The following is a 25,237-nucleotide window of genomic DNA, read 5'->3' as shown; positions in this document are numbered from 1 at the left end:
CAGTTTAATTTTCATTATGTGCCACTACAGTGGGAGGATATGAACAACATTGTTCACTGCAGGTTGAATTTTTTTTTTTTGTTTTGTTTTGTTGACTCCTCTGTGCCTGCTATCAGATGAGACACAAACTCAAGAAATAAAAGTCTTTATATTGCAGCATTAATTCCTTTGCAGGAGCAAACAACCAGCATCAAACAGAGACATCTCAGGGCGATACAAGCGAATCCAAAAAGCTGCTTTTAATAAATTCATTTATTGTTGTTGCGTAGAACACTAACTCTATTTGAGTTGACAGAAATTCTCTTTTTTTTTTTCTTTTGCTCGAACACATTTTGGCAGTTGTTAAAACTGCAATTTTCAGAGCCCATGAATGGATCCCAGGATAAGTCTGAGGCAACACAAGATAATTAAAAGCATAAAGAAAGAAAAAGAACATTTTTGTTACCCATAACTATGTTTATTTTGACTCACTTTATTATAATTTTTTCTTTTTTCTTGTGAAAAACTGAATATTGAACTGAATCATGCCACATTTTAAGTAGTATATCAACTGATATGTGCATTTGCAAAAGTAAAAAGTTCACTTGGACAAATGAAAATATTGCCTGAAAGACATGGCCAAACATTTGCCACTGAAATAATACACTGGGCCAGTTATCCTCTGTGGGTTTAGGACAGCTGCGTGGGAGAAAAAAAGCTATTCAAGCTTCATCAAATGCATCACACTGTATCACATCAGCAGTTCGTATCCAAAGAACAGATAGTTGTGTTCAGTCTCAGCGCCTGATAAGGGCTATTCACTGTGGCTCATCAACATGGTTGGGAGCATACAGAGAGAAAGGACAGAATGAAACCGAAAGGACAGAGACAAAATGAAATCTCAGGGGTGGCAGGAAGGGAGAGGTGGACAAAGAGCAGTGAGGTCAGAAGTGTGATGCACACAGCAGGGTAGAGTTGTCCCTTTTGTAAAATGACCTAATGTCAACCTGAGGGGACTGCTGACAATGACTGCTTGTTCCTCCCCTTTCTGTCTTGGGCACTGGGTAAAGTTGTCAATAACAATAAAAGGAAAGTATTTTCCTCAGGACCAGTTGGTAGGTCTGAGAAATGACAAAAAATGAACCCAGAATTGTGTGTGTGTTACTTTTTCTGACTTACAACATCCATCAATCACCTTCCTCATATTTCATGCAGCCTATACAGTAGACTTTAATGCACGAAAATGTGGTGTGGATCTCAACAACTAGTGGATGGATGTTCTAATACTTTGGTTTTTGACTAAATACCTGCAAAACTCCGTCTCAGCTGTACTTTGTATTTACTACTAATCGTATGTCATTAAATATGTTTCTCATCCATTAGAGCTGTACTGTAAAGGTCAATTACTACCACATTATCTATGGTAGTAACTTAAATGTCCTAACTCAAAAGACCATAAAAAGCCCTATACACTGTCGTTAACCATTCTAAGGTGTGTGCATTCATTCTAATATCGACGTAATATATGTGTGCATGTGTGTGCCGTATTACCTTTGGTAAATGAGCAGATCTTTTTCAGCAGGAAACTTGGCCAGATTGAGTCCATAGGGCTCCTTCACGGTCTGCTGCTGCTGCTCCTGAAGAGGTGAGAGGGAAAATGTAAGAAGCTACAGGTCCATGAGAGCAAGACAGAAAAACACAAAAAGGTTTTACAGGAGATTTAACAATGACCTCAAAAGCACTGTTAAGAACTATACAAAGTGAAACACTTCAGGTAAAGCTCTTTGTTAACAGCCAGCTTCAGCAAATCAAGTAGCTGCGCCTCAGGTCATCAGGTTCAGCTGCTTCTCTACCACTAATTCGCTAATTAGGACGGCCAAAGCAGTGTAATTTAAGCAACTTTGAATATAATTTGATTGTTGGTGTCTGATGAGGTGGTTTCATGTGGAGGGGTAGTGCCCTCCTGGGGTTTCTGCACGCAGTGTCCAGAGTTAGTAGAGATATGACAATCATAATAAACAAAAGATCAGATTAAAAAGGTCAGACAGTTCAAGATGACAGATTCAAAAAAGGCTTAATATCAGAGGCAAAAGAGCATGATGTTCACAATATCATATTGAATTAATACTCAACTGAGCACTTATAATGGATTAATACCAAAAAAGTAGCAATGGAAAACTATACCTCTACTTCATAGAGAAGAAAAGGTAAAAGATTATGTAATCAGAACCTTTTCAGTCATTAAAAATGAGTGAGTTTGGAAATTACAAATAAATCATGAGTCAAAAATAATCAGTGGCTAAATCAAGTCAGATAATTATGAAATTATGACCAGGGGCGGTACACTATGATTAGGGCTCTGATCTGGTAAAAAAGAAACATACTATTGCATAATATATGAAACAGTAGAATAAAATATTTCCTATTGCATTTTCAATAGAAAATACAATTAATTAATTAAATGAAAATTATTATCAAGGATAATTCATGATGAGGCCATGTTATGATTAGAACAGCATTATTTCCACAGCAGGACATGCCATGACTTATGTTAAATTTTTCATTTTCTTAGAAAACAAGTTATCAAACTGCAATAAGACAAAATTTATAAAAATTATTTCAGAATTTTTTTTTATACTGGTTTGTATGTGATCTTCATGTGGGAATATACTCCTACATTCTTTCTTTTCTCCATCCTTAAGCTGTTTCCTACCAAGCACAAGGCTGATGATGATCTGGTGTATGGGAAGACTACTCTGAAAAGACAACTTGTTGAACCTTGAAGCAGAGTATGGTGAATTGAACTCCTGTAAGATAAGAACAAGATACTGAGGCCACAGTGGACACGTGCTCACCAAAACCAGACAGCTGAATTAGTGGGTAAACGTTATCTGGTCTGATGAATCTCATGTAAACAGCATGAATCCGTCTTCCCTTGTGTCTAAGTGTGAGATTGTGGGGATGGTGTCATGTTGTGGTTGTGAGTGTTTTCTTGGCATGGGACCATCTCCGAACAACTGAGCATGATCTGAATACTGCAGCGTCAACCATAAACACTGGGAAAAACTGAAACCTTTTTTATTATAGTTTATTTTTTTTATTATATTATATATTATTATATTATATATAGTATATACATAAATAAATATATATAATATAATATATATTTGGTATCTATGGTGATGTACCAGTCATACAACTGATCAATGGACCAGATGTAAGGAAACTGAAAACAGCCTCAGACACCTCCCTGATGAAGGCAAGATAGCTGAAAATGTTTGATGAATAAAGCACGGGGTAGTGGCGAAGAGAGTCTGTAAATGCATGTTATCTGTTCTCAAACCTGTTGTCTCACAGTATATACTGTCATTCTTTCCTGCCCTACATGTAATGGCTCATAGTTGTAGACTAACCTTACTATTAGTAACTTATTACTATCCAGTTGTTGAAAAGGCTCTGCAAGTACTCTTCAGGAAAAGGAGTTCTTGAACAAATCTAGGAAACCTGGACGTCTATTTTATGTCTTTCCATAAACCTAAAGAGAAGCTTGTTACGTAACGGCACGGCCATTAGTGTAGTCAGCTGTGCCATTCTTCTCTTTGAATGTTTTCTGACGCCGCAGCAATAAGCTCGACATTATGCATTGAATTTTCCCTGAATTTGTATTGATCTGAGATGCAGGGAGGGAAGAACGAATGAGGGCTCGCTATGAACACACACACACAGCATCACAAAAACACTTGGTTCAAACTGAGATTACATGGGAACACACACACACACACACACACATACACACACACATTCATTTGGCATCTAGTGTACAGACGAGTGTATAAACACATACACCCACACACATTGCAAATCTGTCCATGTTTAAGCAGGCACACGTATGCCAGTATTGAGGAGGAATATGAAATGTGTATGTGTAATTACATGGCAAACGTGGTAATGATCTGATGTTTAAATATTTCAACAGTTTTGTGTTGTGCCGGCACCCTGGCAATCCATTCTCAGGGACAGGCTCGGAGGCTGCAACACGAGACGCATGAGAGTGAGTGTGTGCACCCGACACGTGAGCTAGCTGTCCAGCGCAAAATATTCATGATCAGCTCAGTGCTCAAGGAGAAGAACAGAGAAGAGAAAACCTATGGAAAATACACCATAAATCAGGAGGGGAAAGAGATGGATGGAGCAAGGGGGAAGAGGGAATCAAAACGGTCCTTTTAAAATTGCTCATCCAGATTCTCTTCTCAGTTTAAATCAAGCTAAACTGGGTTTTTGAAAAATGATACGTTGGAAACAGTTCTGGTAATTTAAACTATTTTTTCTGACTGTCTAAAATTATAAAGCCAATTAATAGTGTCTTCATTACCCATCTATGTGATGAATGCCAGCTGCAAAGAACCAAGTTCTGGCTGGCAAAACATACAGTAGTCACAGAGATGGGAACCGAGAAATGGTTCTATTCCAAACTCAAGATAGGAAGGAGAAGTAAAAGAAGAAGTACCACTACCAAAACAATACTATTTTTGAATAAAAGTGTTTTCTACAACACACATTTTATTCACTGAAACGCATTGGGAGAACATTTATGTTACTTGTTCTGAGATTGTAGCAGTTCTCCCTGCTTCTTTTCAATCATGGATTGTGCATTATGTTGTTTCAGATTGTAACTCATATTTAGTGTAAAATTTCACATCTGAGGTGTAATAATGAAAATAAGTGACACCCCTAAAACCAAATTTCCCATGTGGCTAAAAAAACAATCCATTTGATAGAGGGGTGAGCATGAACAGCTTTTAAAATTTCACCTCTCACTGCCATCATTACAGAAGATGAAGTCCCTCCATCAAAGCACTGAAGGGGATTGTGTTTGAACAGCAGGAGCTGAACAAGCACTCAAGTGATGCCAAGCAAAGAGTTGACACCATCTGATGCACAAAGAACTGATTTACCCACAATCCCCTGGTGTTTTTGGGATTGCGAGTAATTCTTTCACTGATCTGCTTGGTTGTAAGACGACTGCCAACAAGGCACTTGGTCAAGTCATCTTTGGAACTGTTTCTGATTGAGGCTGATGTAAATTAGGACACAGAGTGCGGGCAGGGAGGGAGCGACCTCACTCCTGCTGATGTGAAAATGGCTGTAAATGATGCTTGTAACCACAGTAACATTATGGTTGCTGTGACCAACAGTTTACTCATCACTGGGGGCTCCTTGTGCACTATCTAAGACGGTTCTTATAAACTGACAAATTCCAAGAGGAAGCCATTTCCTGGTGCTTTTGATAGATCCTCTTGACACACTGACCTAATATCTGTGCTGATTAATGTGCTCCTTCTCACCACTGTGGAACTGAATCTGGGTCAAAAGGAGATGCAAACGTACGACCAGTCCACCTGGGGCATGAAATAGATACTGATATAGTGATGATTGACCCTGGGCATTCTTCATGCCTATACTGTACTCTACATATAAATTACAGCACGTGGTGAGCTATATGATCAGAGGTGTCAGTTATGAAAGCAGAAATAAGATCTGATAGTTGTGGGTGGTTAAAAAAATGACATCCAGAGGAGTGTAGAATTTTTTTCCTACATTACTCTGTGACACTCAAAATCAGTAAAAAGGATCCTTGTCATATGCAAAGAGACTGAGGCCACTAGTTTGATGCCAGAGAACTTTAATGCTCCACTAATATATTTTCGTATTAACAATATATCAAATAACTATGTGTAATATGAAAGACAACGCTCATAAGAGTGTTTCAGTGTCTTCTAGCTCATTTGTTTTGCAGCCACTTTACTGTTGTGTTCACTCTCACTGCTCTCATCAACCTAGTTTCTAGACGTAGCAGGCAAGCTGCTAGCGGCTAGCTGGTGAACATAGTGGCTGATTAACTGCTCAAAGGCCAGATATTTCCCTCAGCAGCTGGTGGAGATTAAAACAGGCCGACAACAGAGAGTAAATATTTGACTTTATACTCAGTGGGCTGTCAGGATATCAGATTTTCACTACACGACTATAGTGGCCAAAAGAATTCATAATAATGATATTATTGTGACATCTAAAGCAAATTAAAAATAATATATATATATCAATGGTATCAGTCAGATTCAACTTTAACTTTGTTTATTGTGTGATTTGTCTTTCTCTCTCTTTTTGGCAAATGAATTAGACTGGAGTGTGGAGAGAGAGAGAGAGTCTGAAACCATAACTGTACAAAAGCATATTGTAAATCTCTTCCCATAAATATGTCTTCACATTGTAGAGGCAGACTTGGACCTTACCATCAACCTTGGCAAGAAAACCCAAAGAGGGCATTCAATGAGCAATCAAAAAATCACAGCAGGCATGACACCTGCAGGTGACCAAATATCCCCTGATGCCCTAAAAGCAGACAAATCCCACAGGACATGTCCTACATACAGGCTTTAATGATACCTGGGCCTTGGGGGAGGAAGCCATAGAAGAACAGACCATTCTGCTACATTTCCCATGAAAGTAACACAGAATAAGTAATGTTTCTATCAATTCCCACCAAAATCCTGATCATGCCAGACACAGGATACAAGGCATGCTTTTTAAGAATCTCCAGAAAGGGCATGTTGATTTGAGGAAAAATGCTTATGTTTCAGATGGTGTTTTTACTTTCATTCATTCACTAGCATTCAAAAATCAAGACAGAAAGACGTGATAGAGATCAAAACTGAATTAAACAAAGAAAGTTAATTTAGTTCGTTAATTCTCTTCCTCCTGCTCTAGGCAGGCAGTAACTGGATCTTGAAAGGGAAGCAGTATAACAGAACAAAATTTGCACAAATCTCAGTAATAGCCACCACACAAATGGATAAAATGATATATTTATAAAAGATTGTGGATTTTAGTTTTAATATTTTACATAAGAACAGATCTACCGGTGAAGGTAACTCAGGCTAGATCAAGAACATAAGTCACACAGGGAACACATATGAAGCTGCTCTCTGCATGCTATGTGTAAATTATGTGTATAGAATAAGGTTTATTTTCGATCACTGATGTCATCTAAGTTTCATCCACAAGAGCATCAAAATCATGGACTACATTCAACCAGCATGTAGGCATCGATAATTCCTTTCCTGATGAAATATTTGATGAGGAGATGATATTAGAGTACTGACAGAGGAAATTGAGAAAGGAAGGAATAATGGCATAAGGCACCTTTTATTTTAATCACCCTGAAACCAGCATTAACACAAAGCCATGCTGGTGATGAGGCTGATTAGGTTGATGTCTTTTCTTCTGTCTGACGCAAACAGAAACACAGAACTAATTTCTTGTGGGAGACTCAAGCCGGGAGGTGGAGAGGAGAAAAAAAAACAATCAGGGTGACATACTCCAACTGGAAAGGAAAATGCTTCTGAGGCCCAAAATACAAGCAGGTGGCATGATCACATGTGATGACATTTCCCTGAGGTCCTTAGAGGAGGTTATATAACCTTGACTAATTAGAGGATCTGATTGGATAGGCTGCTGTTTTCCCTCCACATTAAACAATAAGTCTCTGAGGTGATACAAATTTTTATTTGGTTTTACTTGTCTTTTCAATTCCTCCTTGAAACGTTAAACTTCGTGTTTTCATACCTCCTGTGTACGAGTGCTCTCTCCAGACTCTGTTAGCAGTTTGATCGGGGTGGAGCGCTGGGACACGGATCCCTCATCGTCACGGTCCTCCTCGGAGTCGTCCTCTGATGTGCTGGAGATGGCCTCTTCACTCGGGGGAGGAGGTGCACTGGCAGCAGTCTTCCTCTGGAGCAGCGTCTCCTCCTTACTGCTCTTGTTGCTGCCAACATACACACACATGCAGACGGATTAACATATGCACAAACACACACAATTAGCTCATAGATTTAGTTCAATTAATTAATTCAAATGTAAACTTAGAGAATGTTTGTATTTCTCCTTGAAGAGACCACACTTCATCATTTAAAATAATACATCACAGCAGCAATGGCACCATGTCCTTTCACAACTCCACCCTAAATAAAACTAGACTAATTACTGAAACTAGCTTTCTGCTACCCAATAATCAGAGAGAACTTAGATCTTTCTACAGACAACATCTGAGTGCACCCTTGATTCTTCTAATATAATCTTACTTGAGCTCAGTTTTTCCCACCTCTACCAAGAAAAGTCTGGTTGAATCACCAAATGGTGACTCAATATCTCCATAACCAGTCCATACTCTCCAGGGTTTTTGCTTCTGCATGGCAGTGTGGGCATGTACCCTGCTGTTTTGATACTAATGATCATTTCTAGGCAGTGCTCACTTCAGTGGAATAAGAAAGTTAATGTGAAAGCTAATATGTTGGCTTGTAATATCCTATTGAAATCTAATAAGTAACAAGAAAATGTGGAACAGCAATGCCAAAGATATGTTTGAAGTCTAGCAGAGGCCACTAAAAACTTTTTCAAATGCAGTCACTACACACCTGAGTCACAATTCTTTAATATACATATTTAAATTATCCTTATCAAGTTTGTTGATTTTTTTGTCTTGACGTAAAAAAGAAAAAAAAAGGGAAGAGGAACAGCCAATATATATCATTAAAGATTGTTTTAAGCTCTTGATAACACAAACAAAAAGCTGAAAGCAGAAAATATATGACATTTTAACTTGAAAAATGTCCAAAAAATGTATCAATTATCAGAATAGTTGCAGATTATTTTTCTGTTGATCAACTAATCGATTAATCAACTAGTTGTTGTAGAGAGAGTTGAACCGAAGAGCACAACGAAACTTAGCAGTCAAGCTCAAATAAGGTTCTGTACAGGTTAGCTAGTCTACTGCTCCCTCACATCGAAAAGAGCACCTCATAATAACGGACCCTCTGCTGCGCTGGCATAACCAGAGGAGAGGAGACCAAAAAGAACTGCATCTTTCACAGGGCCTGAAAGAATCTGGTGATACTCCAGGAGCCTGAAAATGTTGAAGGGAAAAAGGACCTCTGGTTTTCTCTACTCACCATGTTGCCATAGTCACCTGACCAAGATAGGTGGCTTAAAAAGATGGATGAATAGATGGCTGTGTGTGTATGTGTAAGCACACGTGATGTGTTGAAGTTCAAAGTCAGTGAGTCAAATCAGTCGTAAATGCCACATACTGTATTTTTCACAAGGCGAACAGACAAATACAATAGCAGAAGGCTCCCTCAAGAGTTAAGTACTCAAGCAAAACATTGAAGCAGTATAGAACATTAGGGTGGTCAGGTGTAGTGTTGTGGTGGTCACGTTTTGCTGTGCATTAAAGAGCCACCAGCACATGAGGTTTCTAACCAAGAGAAATAACTCATTTTACAATAGTATGTGTGTGCAGGAGTGATTTAAAAAAAAAAAAGAAAAATAAAAAGAAATATGCGAACACACACGCACAGACGCACACAGGCAAGGTTGCTCGCTGGTGAATTCAGTGCCGTGTGCTATAAACAAAGACAGGAAAAATGGACAAAGTGCTGTGAGAACAGAGTGAGAACACAGTGTCAAATGAGGTTGTGCGTATGAGGTCGCAGTGACATAGGATTTATTGCATCAAAAAAATGAAAATATATATATATATACCTACCTACCAAAACATAGCAAATGTGGACATGTGTATTGGCTTAGATTTAGATTTACTCACCCGAGCACTGATTTCCCTGTTTCCTCTGGCTTGCGAACTGTGAATGGGCTTGGATCCACCCCTACAGTCTTGGGCATAAATTCCCTTTATGAACACAAAATAGAAGGAAACCCATTAGCAGACATCCGGCAGTACCATTGCAATAATAGCTAATGAATGTTTGCTACATCCTTTAAGTGAGGTGTTCATTGACAGAAACATTTCAGCCACGCTTAACCAATAACTTCACTGTATTTAGCTGTAAAAACATGCCTTTGCTTGTATATTACAATCACCAACCTTTGTTTTTTTTATGTCCCTAAACAAAATCTTGGATTGCCAGAATTTCTGTCTAAAGGGTTTTTGTATTTGTGTTTTCACCTTGCGGAGTTGGTCATGGCGATGCAGAATGTGTCATCAAAGGAGGTGATTTCATAAGGTTTGAAGAATTCTGTGTAGAGGTCGGTACTCTCATCAAAACGGCTCACTCTTTTCACTTCGACTTTCTTCATGTTGTCCTCACAGGGGACTGCATCCATACAGCAACAAACAGGCAAGACAAGCTTTACAGGGTATTAATCCATATAAATAAAATATATGGCTGGTGATATTTTATCAACATGTCCCATGAAAAAGCCTGTGTTGCAAAAGCCTGATGTGGCTTATTCCTCTGTGCCTGAGCTCCATTGTTGAACAAACACTACTTAAAACAATCATCAGAGAGCCACAACGTTGCACTGCGAGACATATCTTTTTTTTTTTTTTTTTGGCCATTTTATGTCTTTTTTGGATAGCTGAGGCATTTGAGCCCATGTGGAAGTCGCCCTAACCATCCAGCCATTAGGTCACACAAAGGGAGACATATCTTTTAATTGTCGGTCCACCATTGGTCTAGACAGAAGTAGTTACTATAACAGAACAAAAAATGGATTTCCGTGAGAGTTTGCAGAGATACCAATGATGCACTGAGAATGAATTCTTATGACTTTTCATGTAGCGGCACAGGTTAAAAAATTATTATTACAATTAAAATATTTTTTTATGACCAAACACCCATTCCTGTTAGCCTCAGCTGTACTTTGTTTTGTGCTAATTAGCAAATGTTAGCACGGTTACAAGCTAAACAAAGAAGGTGAGGTAGTAAATGTAATTTCAACATTTTCATGTAAGTTACTAAGGCTCAGCTGTGCTGTAAGCACGACTGACGGTGATGATAGCATTCAGCTTAAAGCACAGCTGAGCCTAATCTCCTCACAGGGCTGCTAGCCAGCATGGCTATAGACTAAAGATTTATCCTTTCAGTAGAAATGAATGGCCTTGGGGCTGAGAGCCACAGGCTGAGGAGGTTAAAAAGTACTGTGACACAGACTGATAGGACCAATAAGAGTGCCTTTTAAGTGCCGGATTGATAAGCAGTATCAATAAAAGTAGTAGTACCCTTAAAATCTTGCCCATGCCTGATTATGGATGTTTACAATTTTACATTTATTACAGATGTTATATAATAAAGAGATACCTTCATCATAGGGAACAGGAAGATAAGACAGGATTCCCTCTGACCACCACAGTGTGTAGCTGGAAACAGACAAGATACATAAATGTATTGAAACCTTACAGAAAACTTTGCACTGACTCAGGTATTATTCTGCAGTCTGCAATGTCTCTTCTGCGACTTCACATAACCTAGATATAAAAATTGACTTGGCTGGACCACCTACTGTACAACTCCTGAATACATCAGCGTTTTATTCAATATGACCAATTTGAGTGTATGCACTGATTATGATTTAGTGTGTGATGTGCTACTTAGACGGGTTTGAGAGCAAAAGCACAGTGTGTGGCTGCCGAATTGAATTCAGTTCCGCCTATGATAATTTCTTGGAATAAAGGCTGAGGTACATAGGCCCATTGTGGCTAAATAAACTAGTGGCCTGTATCAGAAAACTGGGTCTACTTTTATGTAAGTATTCAGACTATGGAAAGCAAACAACATGCATACTAGTATGCTCCCACACACATGCAGAAAATGCTAAGAGCTACTGTGGGTCAGACCAAACCAAAAAATGTGCATTTCACAGACAACGCATCATCTTGAAGTAAAAAACAGCTTCATGAATAGACTGGAAGCTTAGTCTATTCATGATGACATATGTAACATAGAGAAAAAAACAGTAATATTTTTCTTAATACTACTGTCAGGGAGGAGGAAGGCAACACTGGAAGTCTTTCCATCTTCTCTGTGGAATTGTTTTCTTTTTCTTAAACCTCACCTACATCATTCAGTGTAGACCGAGCAGCTACCCGAAATCAGGAGTTTAATGCAAGGAATTACCATCTCATATTAGATGCAGTGGTGCAGTGTAATGTAGACACTGTATTGAGCTGGAACGGTAAGCAATGAAGCCTCAGGGCCTCAAGAGCATGACACATATAATTATACCTAAAGGCCAAAGCTCTGTGACCCTTGTCCAGGCAACGAGGAGGCTCAATCGTAACTACATGGACTGACCACAAAAGCAATCAAATGAAAATCCACCCACATGCTCATGTGAACAACCTCAGCACTCATGGCAAACTTGTATAGCCTGGGCTTAAAGAAAAAAAAAATCCTATTGAGAAACAACAGAGCAGGTGCTAATCTTCGAGCGATTTTCCCACTGAGCAATTCAATCAGCACAAAAAAAACACAAAGAAACTTTCACAACATTCCGAGCAACTGAAAGAGTTTAGGGTTAGGGTTTATTTGTGATGGTTAAGGTTAGGTTAAGGGGCTCATTATGTCAATGAGTGTCTTCACAAATAGAAAGACCAACCTCTGTGTGTGTCTCTGTGTTTGGCTGTGTGTAGGTAGGTTCTTAGATTTGTGCATGTATGTACAGAAGGTGGTTGTGTATTTGTAAGTGTATGAGTGTTTACCTGCGTCTGTCTTGGGGGAGGGCCATAGTGCTCTTCTGATGCAGGTAGAAGTCAGTGGGCAGCTCCCATAGGTGCGGCTTGGACTCCGATGGCTGGTAGACTTGGAGAAACAGGTTGATGGCATCCTGTCTGTCGGCATCTGGAGGAGCAAGATGGAAACAATAATTACAAAAACATTGTGAAACACAAAGGTATAATACACAGTAAAATGCTAAAAAAAAATCTAGATTTCTACATCATCATTTGTCGCTTGTGATGTTAAAACAATTAGTCAATGAATCTTTTTTAATTGCATATATTGTCAAAATACCATTGTCCAAATTTCCAGCTTCTCAGGTTGTGAATTTTTGCTGTTTTTCTTAGTTTTATGTGATATTAAAGTGATTGTTTTTGTGTTTTAGACCATTGATCAGACAAAACAAGTCATCTGAAAACATCTTGGTTTTAGGTAATTTTAACAAACAAATCCTATTGTTTTCTGACATTTTATGAATCAAATCATCAATTGGTTAAGCAAGAAAATACACAGAAAATTACTTAGTAAAATAATTGTTAGTTGCAGCCCAACACATATCAAGTCTGTGCCGTGAATAAACCAATTCATCTTTGACTGACTAAACCGTTCAGAAGCATTCTGTTCGTATTCCACAAAGTAACACAAAGTCCTTTTATTAGCTTTTTCCTGAGCTTTCAGCTAGCTCTCACAGTCATCATAGGTGGACAGAATTTGCTCAGTTGTCATGGAGATGGTGGGGATGGAGGTGGATGCATCCACCTCTTATTATGTGTTGTGTCACATGATGACAATGACCAAACTCCGTCTGCTGATGTAGGTGTAGAAGAGATGTGACTGAAAGCTCCAGAAAATGTCAGTAAGTGGAGCAGTGTTAAGAGAAGACACTGCAAAGGCGCCAAATAATGAATTACAGGTAAATTTGAACTCCCTCAACCATCGTTAACAGAAAACACACCAATGAAAAGTATCTACAGCATGTTTGGCTATGAGAGCGTGCTGAGATAATCTGTGTGTGTGTTTGTGTGCTCAGCGTGTGGCACGTGTTTTGCATGTTGCCCAGTTTGGTGCCATTTAATCCATCCTCCAGCTGTGTAGACACGTGAATGCTGCTCCAGCAGTCACGTTAGATAATTAGAAACTAAATTGGGTTCTATTAAAGCCTTCTATCAAGCCTTTTCTCTAGGTAATTTTCAGCCAGAGATTCAGTCAATACATCACGAGATAAGAGTTATGGATGAACATAATATACACGTGCAACAGAAGACATTGACAGAAAGCCTTGTCTCATAACATGTATTATAAATGAAATGTACACAGTAAAAATCGGTCTACAGGTCTGTTCATTTTCAGCACACTTTTGCCACCTCTTCACTGGTCTCATCAAAACAGTCATTCAAAGTTGCTCCTACAATTCAAGAGGCTGCAAAACACCTATCAGTGTGTTCTGAACGTTTGTCTGTCCAAACACAGACCAAACAGCAAATAATTTTAGTTTATTTGTTTGCAGCTGTGTTCCTCCACAACAGAGTGAATAGTTAAATAATAGTAAACAAGTGGCACATGGTTACCTTAATTGGTAAAGTCAAAGATTATGTTCAAACACATCTCTCTTTCAGATTACAGAGAATGAATGTGTTCAGAGGTGTGAAAATGCCTTAATGATAACTGTGTGATATCCAGAGAATGAGCTATGACTGAGTAGAGATCCTGGGCAACACACAGCCCAGAGGCAGGATTTCAAATGAGTACATGTACTCTACACATCTAGGTATTTTACAGAAGTGGCTTCAGATATCAAGTAATATGGGGTTAATATTCTTTGCAGAAAGTCTTTGTGTTGCTCCAAAAATTAGAGTTCAGTTTTATGGTTAAACCATCAAAAGAACAATTTAGTAGAGAGCCTGAAATTGCAGACTTCCACAGAGAGATACAGGGTCAAACTTAGATTATTTCAATTTAATAACATCACCGTGACAAAGGGGAAGTGACTAAGGGGATATGAAAATCTGGCAAGTCTAGTAGGACGTGAAAATGTAATCATGGGTAAATGTATGAAAATGGCTGTGCCCTGGTAAAAGGGCAGGTTGACAGCAGACGGTAGTTGGCCCTCAGATCACTGAATAGATTTTTCAGCTTTTCTTTGCCCTGATATCGACTTTTTCAGTGTCTTGAAGGGAGTGGAGATGCATAACTTGTGCAACAGTCATCTTGGTCAGCCACTTCATACTATAAGACCGGATATATTGTAGATCAAGGCATTATAGCTCATAGAGTATTGAGCACTTGTATGTACGATTGTCTGTGTGTGTGTTGCATCATATGAGCTCCTCTCTCTTGACATTTCAGTCTGAATAAACAACCTGCTACTCTCCGGGCTTTGCTCTGCAACCAGCCAGTGATCCCATTTTTCAAAAGACACGGAGAGGAGGTTGACTTAGGTCAAGTAGTACAGCTCTGTAACTCCTGGCTCAATACATAATGCAAAATTTTCCTCTTCATTTCTCGGGACACAAGTACCACCCATTGATGTGGAACAGTCACTGGTATGTTGTGAAAAGACATGTGTACACCCACGTACATTTTCTTAGACACACTTTTGTCTAACTACAAGCAAGGGTGTCATTATAAATTATTAGAAATCTGAAATGCAGGAATTTGATAGCCATATTGTCAAGCATTGTTTGGCAATTATGCCCTGCTAATCAGAAGGCAAAGAAAAACATCAATACAGGAAATTTAAAGATTTCTCCAGATAACAATATCAGAAATCAAATGTCTGAAAAATCTCCCTTTTCCTAGGTTTTGGCAATAAAAGTTTCTATAAAAACATTGTAGTTGCCATTAAAATTGTTTACTAGCATCTACAGTACTTTGGGAGCTAGGCTGGATCTGTGTATGTCTAAATTTTAAATCAGGAGTTGCATCACAATCTGGATATATAGAAAAGGTTTGCACTTGGTCTTATTGTAATGAAACAATAAGATTTTTATGATGTGGAGTTCTGGGTGTGTAATGTGCTCGATGTGATGTGCTGGGTCTCTTTTTCCACTTTTACAACTACTATCTTTTAGAGAAAGAGCAACCAAACAACAATGGAATTATACAGTAGCACTGGTCAGTTGAAAAAAACTGAAATACGTTTACGTGTGAATGTAGTACTTTTTAGCTTTATGTCAGACAATTTCTTGATCTCATAACATGTTGTGTCAAACTCAAATGATAAGTTACATCAGCTCCAATAATATGTGCTGGCTGCAGAGCAAGGTTGCACAGTTTGAAAAGTTCCAAGTAGTCTTCTGAATGTTTTGTGAAAGACTAAGAAGACTTAGGAGTACATTATGAAGCCTTCCTTTTGTGTGTTTTTATTTCTTTATATATTACCTGAAATGTACTGTATCCGTATAGTCTATATGTGTATTAGAAGTCTAAGTTCAAAGTCTATGTCTAAAGTTGCTATGGTAACTTGAGATGTGAAGATGATTTGTATAAGGCTCATGCAAATAAAAGACTTTACGAGCCGGTGTAACACACACCTGAGAAAGCATTGCTGTAGTAGCGAGATAGGGTCTGCATGATGTCTTTGGAGTGCTGAGTCCAGGGGGCGATCTTGCGGTAGGTCTTGACCCTATGGACCAGCTGGGAGCCGCCATACTGCAGAGACAGAGTGTCTCCATGGTCCTCGTACAGCTCTTCAAACAACCTGAGGTACACGCACACACACACATGCACATAGACACACACGCGCACACACACACGAACATACAAGCGATGGACAGGCACATACGCATAAGGTTGTGGCTTTCAGTGGAGACAATCAGACATGTAATACACACACAAACACACATACATTTTCTGCTTCTATAGGACAACAGAGTGATGTGTGTGTGTACATGTGTATCACATGTATGACTCATGTATGATTGCTGCAAGAAGCAATTTCAGCATCCAATCAGAACTGGACATAGGTAGTAGAGGGCACAGAACCACAGATACCCGCTGCAAATACATCTGAATATAGTAAAAGTGCTGCAACTATGTGGAATTGGATTTTGTGCCGGAAACAGTGGGATAAAGGACTGGCGTAACTGTTCATTTACTAATCGCTTTCCTAATAATTAAGACAACATAAATTACCTTGAGTTTTCAGACACATATTGATATAAGGCTGTAGCAATTACCATTCTTCATTTCTTTTCGATGCAAGTATACACAATTGGTTCATTCAAAGGAGTTTTACCTCACACAGTCAGTATCAAACTGCAGTTTCGGCTTGTCAATCATTCCGAGTGCATAAAGCTGATAGGCCAGTGCGCACTTCCCCACCATGAACTGGGCAGTATTGGTGCGGTCCAGACAGTCCACACAGTTGGTCCGCAACACACCAGTCTACAATGACAAAGACTTATGAAACTTCTTACACCACTTCACTAAGCTACAAGATGTTTATGTTTTTCCAAGAGTCAGAGAGAAACTTCATGAAAAGGCCATAAGTAGAATCAACAGATAACTAATCTGCATGTATTTACCTTCTATAACGAGCAGCAACTAAATGACAGGGAACAGCTTTGATAATTCCCAGCTGATCACTGTGATCAAAGTTTCCATGATAACTCATAAAACCACTCATTATGCACTAAATGTCAGTGCATAGACCTAGTTTTGCATCTGTAGCAATGGATGATGGCCATCTTTTGAAAAAATATTTCAGACAAAAGTTTCTCCGTAGCCCAGATACCTCAGTACCATGAATTAATGTGTGTTTCTATTTGTTAACTCTGCTCTTTTTTTGTTTTTACCTTTTTATATTCATATGTGCAAAAACTGCAAAGGAATCCCTGAGGTGGAGGAGAAAATTATATTTTTAATGACTTAAGACTAAAGTTATACCAAAACTGATTTCTATGTGGCATACCTGCACTCGTCCACTGCCTGTGATGTGTCCACCTACATCTCCCCACCTGCAAAAATGACATTTAATTCAAATGAGAGGATAGAAAACTGGAAGCAGACAAAAGCACTGAAGTGCACCTGTCTGCTCTACTCTTCATAAGGCATATTTACTCATCTTCTTCTGCTACAAGAGGTGAGATCCTTGTTAAAATGCTTTTGTGTATTTTGTACCCATATAGTGTTTTTCAGTCATCCTTAATGTCTGTTCTATGCTGCTATGCGTTCTATGAGCAACGTCAGTTCACTTCCTTGTATGTATGCAATGCATATGTGTGGAAATTACAATGAAATAAGAAAAATAAGAAAATCAGGAACATAATTACAATACCATACCATTTTTTGGTAATACATTTATTTGCTTTCTTGCTGAGAGTTAGATGGGTAACTGGATACCACTCTCATGTCTGTATAGCAAATACAAACCTACAGCTGCTGGCTAGTTAACAACTTAGCATTAGACTGGAAACAAACAAAAAAAATAAAATAAAGGGTTGTCCAGGATATAACCACCTGTCAAACCAAAAACACTTTTAATAAATTTTTACTTTTTTTTACTTTTACTCCAAATTAAACAAGGTAGATATAGTGTTTTAATTAGTAAGCTTTCGAGGTCCTGGTAAACAGAATTTGTTACCTTTGGACAGAGCCAGGCTAGCTATTTTACCCTGATTCTGGTCTTTATGCTATGCTAAGATAACAGGCTGCTGGTTGTAGCTTCATATTCAATGGAAAGATATGGTAACAATATTCTCATCTAAAAAAAAAAAAAAAAAAAAAAAAACATATAAAAATGTTAAACTATTCCTTTAAAACAAAAGCAGGGGGAATTTTAGGTTTAGGTAAGTCCAAGAAAAGTCAGATACTGAGCAAGTTCCACCTTTGGCTATTTGCCTTCTGTTGTTATTGGTCTTTTTTTCCACCAATTCAATACACTACTCGTTATTCATCACTTTCTGTTTAAAGTGTTCTCCAAAAAAAACAGCAATAGGCAAAGAAGAATCAACTTGTGAGAAAAAAAACTGCCTCTAAATTGCTGAAAGGAGAAGCTCTGAAAACAGAATTCAATAGTTGGTGAAGGGTGAGTTTTAAAGCAAAGTGTTTCTCTACAGGGCATGAACTCAATGAACTGACTGAGACCAATGTAACTGTCTGAGAAAATGTAAGTGTAAATGTAGTGAGGTGGAGAGGATACACAAAGGCAGTAAGATAAGGATAGACACTGTTAAATCATCTGTGATCCTCCTGATAATTCATGAGCTAACTTATGCACGTGATCAAAGCTACAGATATCATAATCATTAGTACATCTACATAAAACCTTGTGAGTGTTTTCTTTGTGTTTGAACATTAGAGCAGGGGACTGTGTGCATTAGTGTGAAGTGAGTGTGTATTACAGAGAGAGTGAGGCAGTGCTGGGTAACGCAAAAGAAAGGGTAATAAATACTGAGCATGCTGTAGTCGTTGGGTTATGTAACAGAATGGTAATGTTGGGTGAAAGTGATTAAAACATGCAGACAATGGAAGAGGCATGCGTTAAGAACACGGACGGCAATCTACTCCGCTCGTTAGCATAAAACTCTCCGCGGCACAACTGCCATCAGGCATAATTTCCATTAAGAATTCATATCAGAGAGGTTCCAAATTAAGCCGTGTGGATTAATGTATGATTCTGGATAGGTATGAATACAAAAATGGATAATACACTTGTTCTTAGAAAAAAAGGCAGTCTGATATGCAAATGCAGCACATGGGTCATCTTACAGTTTTCTTAACATCAATCATGCATAATCTGTTACTTCATTTTGATCCAGTGTGACCTCTGATCATTTAAACAGTGCTCTTGCTTTCTTGTAACACCGAGACACGGCAGGGATAGTGTAGGATTGGGAAAGGCCCACCTGTCATCTGGTCTGAGGGTATGACAGTAGAAGTTGGATCGATTAATGAAGAAGCCTGTTCTCTTGACCACATTCTCCGCGATCATACTCAGACGATCCAGAACGTTGCACAACTTACTGAGAAAAAGAGTGATAAAGAGCAAGGTCATATTAGTAGTTTCTCAAGAAATCAACCTGTTTTTGTGTCTCTGTAGCTGTAGCTGAGTTACAGTGATGATGTGCAATACTTTTGTAATATGCTTACTTAATTTTTTAACACAAGTCAAAAAAGGCAAAATACTGGGGATAGTTGTCCTAACATGACTCTGGCACAAAAAGCAAATGTGTGTCATTCCTCGAGCAAGGCTAATATTTCAAATGGAGAAAGCAGCTGCATGTCTTATTTTTACACCAGGCTTTTTAAAATACTTAATTATAAAACCTGAATTGATCCCAAATGGGATTCTGACATTGATGGGAGGCTGCAACAATTTTACTTTAAAGAAGAAATGTCAAAAGTTAATTCTGTGTCAAAGAATTACGTAACTCTACTCTTCAATCCAAATGAAATTTGAATAATAATCTCAAGCATAATAGAAAATATCAAGAAGTATTGTATTTTAATTGTAATTATTTCCATAAAGATGATGTCCATAGCATCCTAGTTAGCCAATTTGTGCTCCTCTTTTATCTCCACACTAGCTCACTCGCTCTCTATGTGCTGTTGCACATTTTGTCTGAAACCATAAGTCAAAGTAGTTTATTGGTAGACACAACTAAAATATCTTCTTTTGTACTGCAAAGGTTGCATTATGTCGAATTCAGGCAAAAAAATGACTTATTTCCTTTATGTTTCATTTACTTTTTCAATTATTTCAGTTCTGCTGGTTAAGCATAAGTGAAAGTGTAAAAATACTACATTAACAAAGCTGGGTTTAAAGCAAATTTAAGCTCACTACATAAGCACATTTGTTATTTCAACCTCTTGGTGTAGCGGGCCATGTCCCAGGCAATGTAGTCGATCCAGTGGTCTGGAGGGAGGAACTGATTTAGGTTGATCACAGCTGGGTAGAGCTCTTCACTCAGGATCTTCTCATGTTTTCTTTTTTCCCGTTTCTGTAGCACAAGAGAGACGTGAAGTATATCACATGTGTATGACCTTGGTTCTATAACAAAAACATTTTTAAAAATCCTATTTAAAGGTGTTGATGTACAGTTATAATAGAATTCTAGTTGCTTAAAGGTCCCATGAGTACACAAACAGATATAGTCAGACATGTGACAGATGTTTTCTCTTTGATGCATTCACCAGTGACCTCAGAGAAAAATAGACCCACAAGAAGCAATTTACATGAAGAGATGGATATATGTAGTGCTGAGGACTGATGCTGCAGATATACGGGGAATATATAAGTGGTGCAGCTATCTGAGATTTTTATGCTGCAGAGAGAGGGATTAAGGGCTGGAATAGCTGGTGTGTTTGGAATCCAATTATAGTAAATGAATAAGAATAAGTGGACATTAATGCAAGTTTGAGAACACATATTGATGTATGGCTATGGTCACGATTGTTCTTTATTTTTGTCCAAAGAACAGTAATAAAGCAATTTTCTGCCAAACTGTTTTAAAGCAAGTATTCTGTAATGGCAAATATTGCATGAAAAGGTGACATAACAATATGATGATACATGATTATAATGTATCTAACAGATAAAAACAAGGGCACATAAAATATCCTAAAATACTGATAGTAAACAACCCGAGCCCCAAAGTTGCTTTTTAAATAAAATAATTATGATCCAACTCAGGTTAAAAAAAAAATAATAATTTGTGAAAAATATTTCTCACCAGAAAATTGGTGTGGTTAGTATATTAGTTAGTTAGTAGTTAGAGTATCAACTGACTGACTAGATTAACATTATTGTTTCTCAGGTCCAGATAGTTTTAATTAAATCGACAAAGGGAAAATATAATATTAAAAAATTGAAACAAAAAACATTTGTTAATGAAAATGGGTGCACACAATCATAGTCCTTCTCTGTGACCTGTAGTCACACTGTCTATTAAGTTATTACTTCATGTACTCCTCCACCCCTCACTGTGGCTTTTTGACTGATCACTCTGAGTGATAATTGGCTTGGCTGCATCATTTAGCAGCTCACATCTCCGTCCACACATCCAGCAATGGCAAAGAAACACAGCAACCACTCAATTTATGAGTGCATTTCCTACATACATTTCCTCCGGCTCACTCACACTCACACACACACTCACACTCACACACTCACACACTCACACAAGACCAGAAACACATTTCACTTACAAAAGCACACGTGCACTGTTCACAGGTATAATCCAGCATACAAATGCCACAGTAATAATCATGGTTGTAGATGTATGAAGGTGCAGTCACAGATCATAAATGAATCCACACATGCACTTGTACATACAGGAGGGGGCTGTTCATGTACATTTTAATGGACGGAAATGATGATGATGATTATTATCTGTATATATTATATTATAGTACAGTTTTACACAGTGAAGGGTTTACAGGATGACTTGTTTTATGTTTCTCATCTTTACTCCTCCTCCTCCTTTTGTGTGTGTTGGTTGCATGATGGGTGGTTGCTGCAATTTTGGACAGAAAAAAAAAAAAAAAAATTTTTGTTCTTTAGAAATCACCCTGATTAAATTAAAGTTAATAGATGAATTTTTTTTTTTTTTTTTTTTAGAAATGTCTATGTGAGGAGAGTAAAAGTTATCTCCCACAGTTGGAACAAATTGAATCTAATTAAGTTAGCCAGTTAGGAAAGTGATTCACATGCTTGGCCATGTGCACTCAAACTCTCCCTCTCTTAACGTGCACACTGAGGAACATGCACTAACCCATGACAAAACCATGCACCCATCCCGAAGTTAACACAGCCACGCCAACCCCAGTCACCACCATGGAGAGATGGGCTGTCATGATTTTATGGTAAATTGCCATTCCCTTCCTCTCCCTGTCTCACTTGGATAAGCTAGAGGGTGTAGTCTATAAGCAGGGGGGTCCCCTCCCTTATTGCCCACAGTCTGCAACTGTCACATGGCTGCAGCTTGTGCGGACCTCTGAGGCCTGCGATTGGTCCCTTGCCTCACGGCTCCCCTTGTGAGTGACAATGTGAGCTTGCAACCCAAGCTACAGCGTGTATTGCTGCGTGCCCCAATATGTCCATGTGATCGATGTGAAAAGGCATTGCAAAACTACTACTAGAGCACTGGCTTAAATGGAAAAATGTCTAACAGTCTAACAGCAGGAAGAAGGAAGAAGAAAATGGGGTGGGCGGGGGGACTCTGTTTGTGTGCAATGAAGTGTTACCTTTCATCAGGGCTGTGTCTGTTTGTGTGTTTCCCATGCAATGCATAGGGAGATCAATATTCATGGGAGCATTTCAACTGCTAGTAATCACCAGCCACCAGGAAATTCTCTCGTGACTGTTGAAGTGAGTGCTTAGACAATTACACACTCGTATCCTTATTAGATAACTATCTGTTGAGTGATTCCACAGGCCTGTTATATTTTATCCAAAGACAACCACATCAACAATTCACAAATATCCACATCTGGATCTTACATAATCCTCACACTGAGAAGCCAGTCTTCTAAAAGACAATGCCAGCATTTTACAACATGGATCTTATTAAGATCATTTAGGCTAATGTACTGCAACTATAGGTTAGCAGTTTCCAGTAGATCGCTCTTGCTTGCCATAATACAACATATAGTTCCCTAGAAAACAATTCCTAAATAAAAATATTCTTCCACTGGTATCCTGTCTTCTTGTCTTGTCATCTTTTCTTTTCTTTCTGACATTTAAGGAAAACAGAAAGGGCCACAAATTCAATTAGAGAAGGAGTGAGGTAACAAGTGAGGTCTAAGCACTTAAATAAGTAAAATAAAAAAACAATAGTGCAACCCTTCTCTCATAACCTTTAGGTCTCTTCTAACATATGATCCTAAATCACTGTAGATACTATTAGTGACCCATTGAGTGGGGGAATGAATTCTTTAGAAGTGTCTTCGAGCAGGATGTTGCATGATCTCTGCTAAATCACTGTAATTCATTCTGGGTAGATGTTTTAAATGTACGAACTCAAAGCACTAACTATTTCCCAGTTTCCCAGCCACGGTCAAAGAATTAAATAACTTCAAGGCACTTATAAAGACTGTATACTTACATAACTGTCTTCAAATTCAAATGAATCGAAATTGACACATTGTGTATTGTGATGTAGTTTACACAATATATACAGGCAATGGGCTATAATTTTATTAGTTAGTTAGTAATAGTTTTATTAGTATTAAGACTCAAAATGATGATGATTTGTGTAGATGTAGAATGTGAATGTAACATTTTTTTCTAAAAAAGACAATGCCTATGCAAATATTCTCTTGATGAATGTTTGAAAATGTCAGTTAACCCTTTTTTCAACATTTGCCAGTTACTGTTTTTTAGTGGGATATACGTTTTGTTCTAGTTATTCCCATTGTTCATGGGTTCATGTTCATTCAGCCAAAATGGGGAAAGGGTGTGTGCATGTGTGTTACCTTGACCAGGTTGAGGATGATAATAGGGGAGCCAAACCGCTGTAGCATCTGGTCAAAATGGAGGGCAGCTACATGGGCGTATGGGTCAGCTTGATCCACTGCAAGAGAGGGCAAACTGGTTGCTTAACATTTAAGGCATTGAGGTCACCACATGTTACTGAGTAGCTAAAAATGATACAATATCTTATCAGGTTGTCCCTGTTGAAAGTAAGGACACAGATATTTCATTTATCAGCTAAATTTAAGAAATTATCAGAAATCTGAAATTCTCAAGGCAGCTGTGAGCCCACTGGTTCAGATCAGATAAATGTGTGTGACAACACCAACACAGAACACGTCGGACTTTGGGCTGTGTCATTTTGAGGATGAAGTTCTCATCAAAATCCAAGGATTAAACAAAAAAATGTTTTTTAACTGAATCCAGCTTCTTCTCAAAATTCAAGCTTCAATACTAAAACACAGGGAGATGAGGTAATGCGCGGTAACACGGCCAAGTCTGTTTCATAAAGAAGTTCCGGCTTATTGTCCCACTGTTTCATGCGTTCACTTCCATTTTCATTCTTCTATCCATTCTTTATTTTAAAATCATATTTAATGCCTCCATTTGCCACTCATGCACAGTACCACACCTGCAGCCCGCCGTCAAATTGGACCAGTGAAGCAGCCAGAAGGCAGATTAGAGGAAATAGGTCAACTCGTTCCACAGTTTATTCCCCCCATTCTTCTGCAGGTGTCTCAAAAACAGACAGTACAAACAAAAGCTTGGGCACATAGTTTTCAACTTCACTCCACTACTGCTACTGAGGCCTCTGCGGGGACGAGGGTTTAGGTAAACATAAAGAGATGGCACCCGATAACATTCTTATTGCACCTTGGGAAGGGAGCGTTGATAGTGATAATGATGATGAAGAGGAGACGCCTATTCAGGTCATCTCCATCACAACCAAGACATCTGACCACTTCAGGCCAGTCATAAAGACATTTTATGTATACTTATGTAACAATTAGTCTCGACAGGCATGGCAAAGACAGGCAAGGGGCAGTGCATCCTGGGATATGGACGAATGTACTCAACATGCATAGACACTGAGCTCAAAGCCACGTCGCTGACCTAGATTCGTCTGATGTAATTCTATGCAGCCCACATCCAAATCAAATATTACAATTGTATTGAACGTGGGCTGATTATTGGTCTGGTTGACGCTGCACCTACTTTTGCATACTTGATGCTTCATGTCAGTTTCACAATAGTCAAGGCTGTGGTAGAAAAA

At 38.5% G+C, this 25,237-nt stretch overlaps 1 protein-coding gene across 1 annotated transcript in view; it reads right to left on the bottom strand.

Annotated features, from left to right (window-relative positions):
* fig4a (FIG4 phosphoinositide 5-phosphatase a) overlaps positions 1-25,237 on the bottom strand; it is a 47,501-nt gene that overhangs the window by 6,000 nt on the left and 16,264 nt on the right. The window contains exons 11-22 of the mRNA XM_056404844.1: positions 23,967-24,064; positions 20,358-20,491; positions 19,397-19,513; positions 17,461-17,506; positions 16,786-16,934; positions 16,082-16,248; positions 12,533-12,671; positions 11,133-11,191; positions 9,998-10,145; positions 9,638-9,721; positions 7,603-7,801; positions 1,531-1,616 (exon numbers count right to left, since the gene is read on the bottom strand). Of these exons, the coding sequence (XP_056260819.1) occupies positions 1,531-1,616; positions 7,603-7,801; positions 9,638-9,721; positions 9,998-10,145; positions 11,133-11,191; positions 12,533-12,671; positions 16,082-16,248; positions 16,786-16,934; positions 17,461-17,506; positions 19,397-19,513; positions 20,358-20,491; positions 23,967-24,064 (1,426 nt within the window). The remainder of the gene's footprint in view (positions 1-1,530; positions 1,617-7,602; positions 7,802-9,637; positions 9,722-9,997; positions 10,146-11,132; positions 11,192-12,532; positions 12,672-16,081; positions 16,249-16,785; positions 16,935-17,460; positions 17,507-19,396; positions 19,514-20,357; positions 20,492-23,966; positions 24,065-25,237) is intronic.

The sequence above is a fragment of the Seriola aureovittata genome, chromosome 19 (assembly GCF_021018895.1).
Source record: "Seriola aureovittata isolate HTS-2021-v1 ecotype China chromosome 19, ASM2101889v1, whole genome shotgun sequence".
NCBI lineage: Eukaryota > Metazoa > Chordata > Actinopteri > Carangiformes > Carangidae > Seriola > Seriola aureovittata.
Note: the sequence above shows the minus strand (reverse complement) of the source record. Positions and strands in the feature narration are given on the sequence as shown.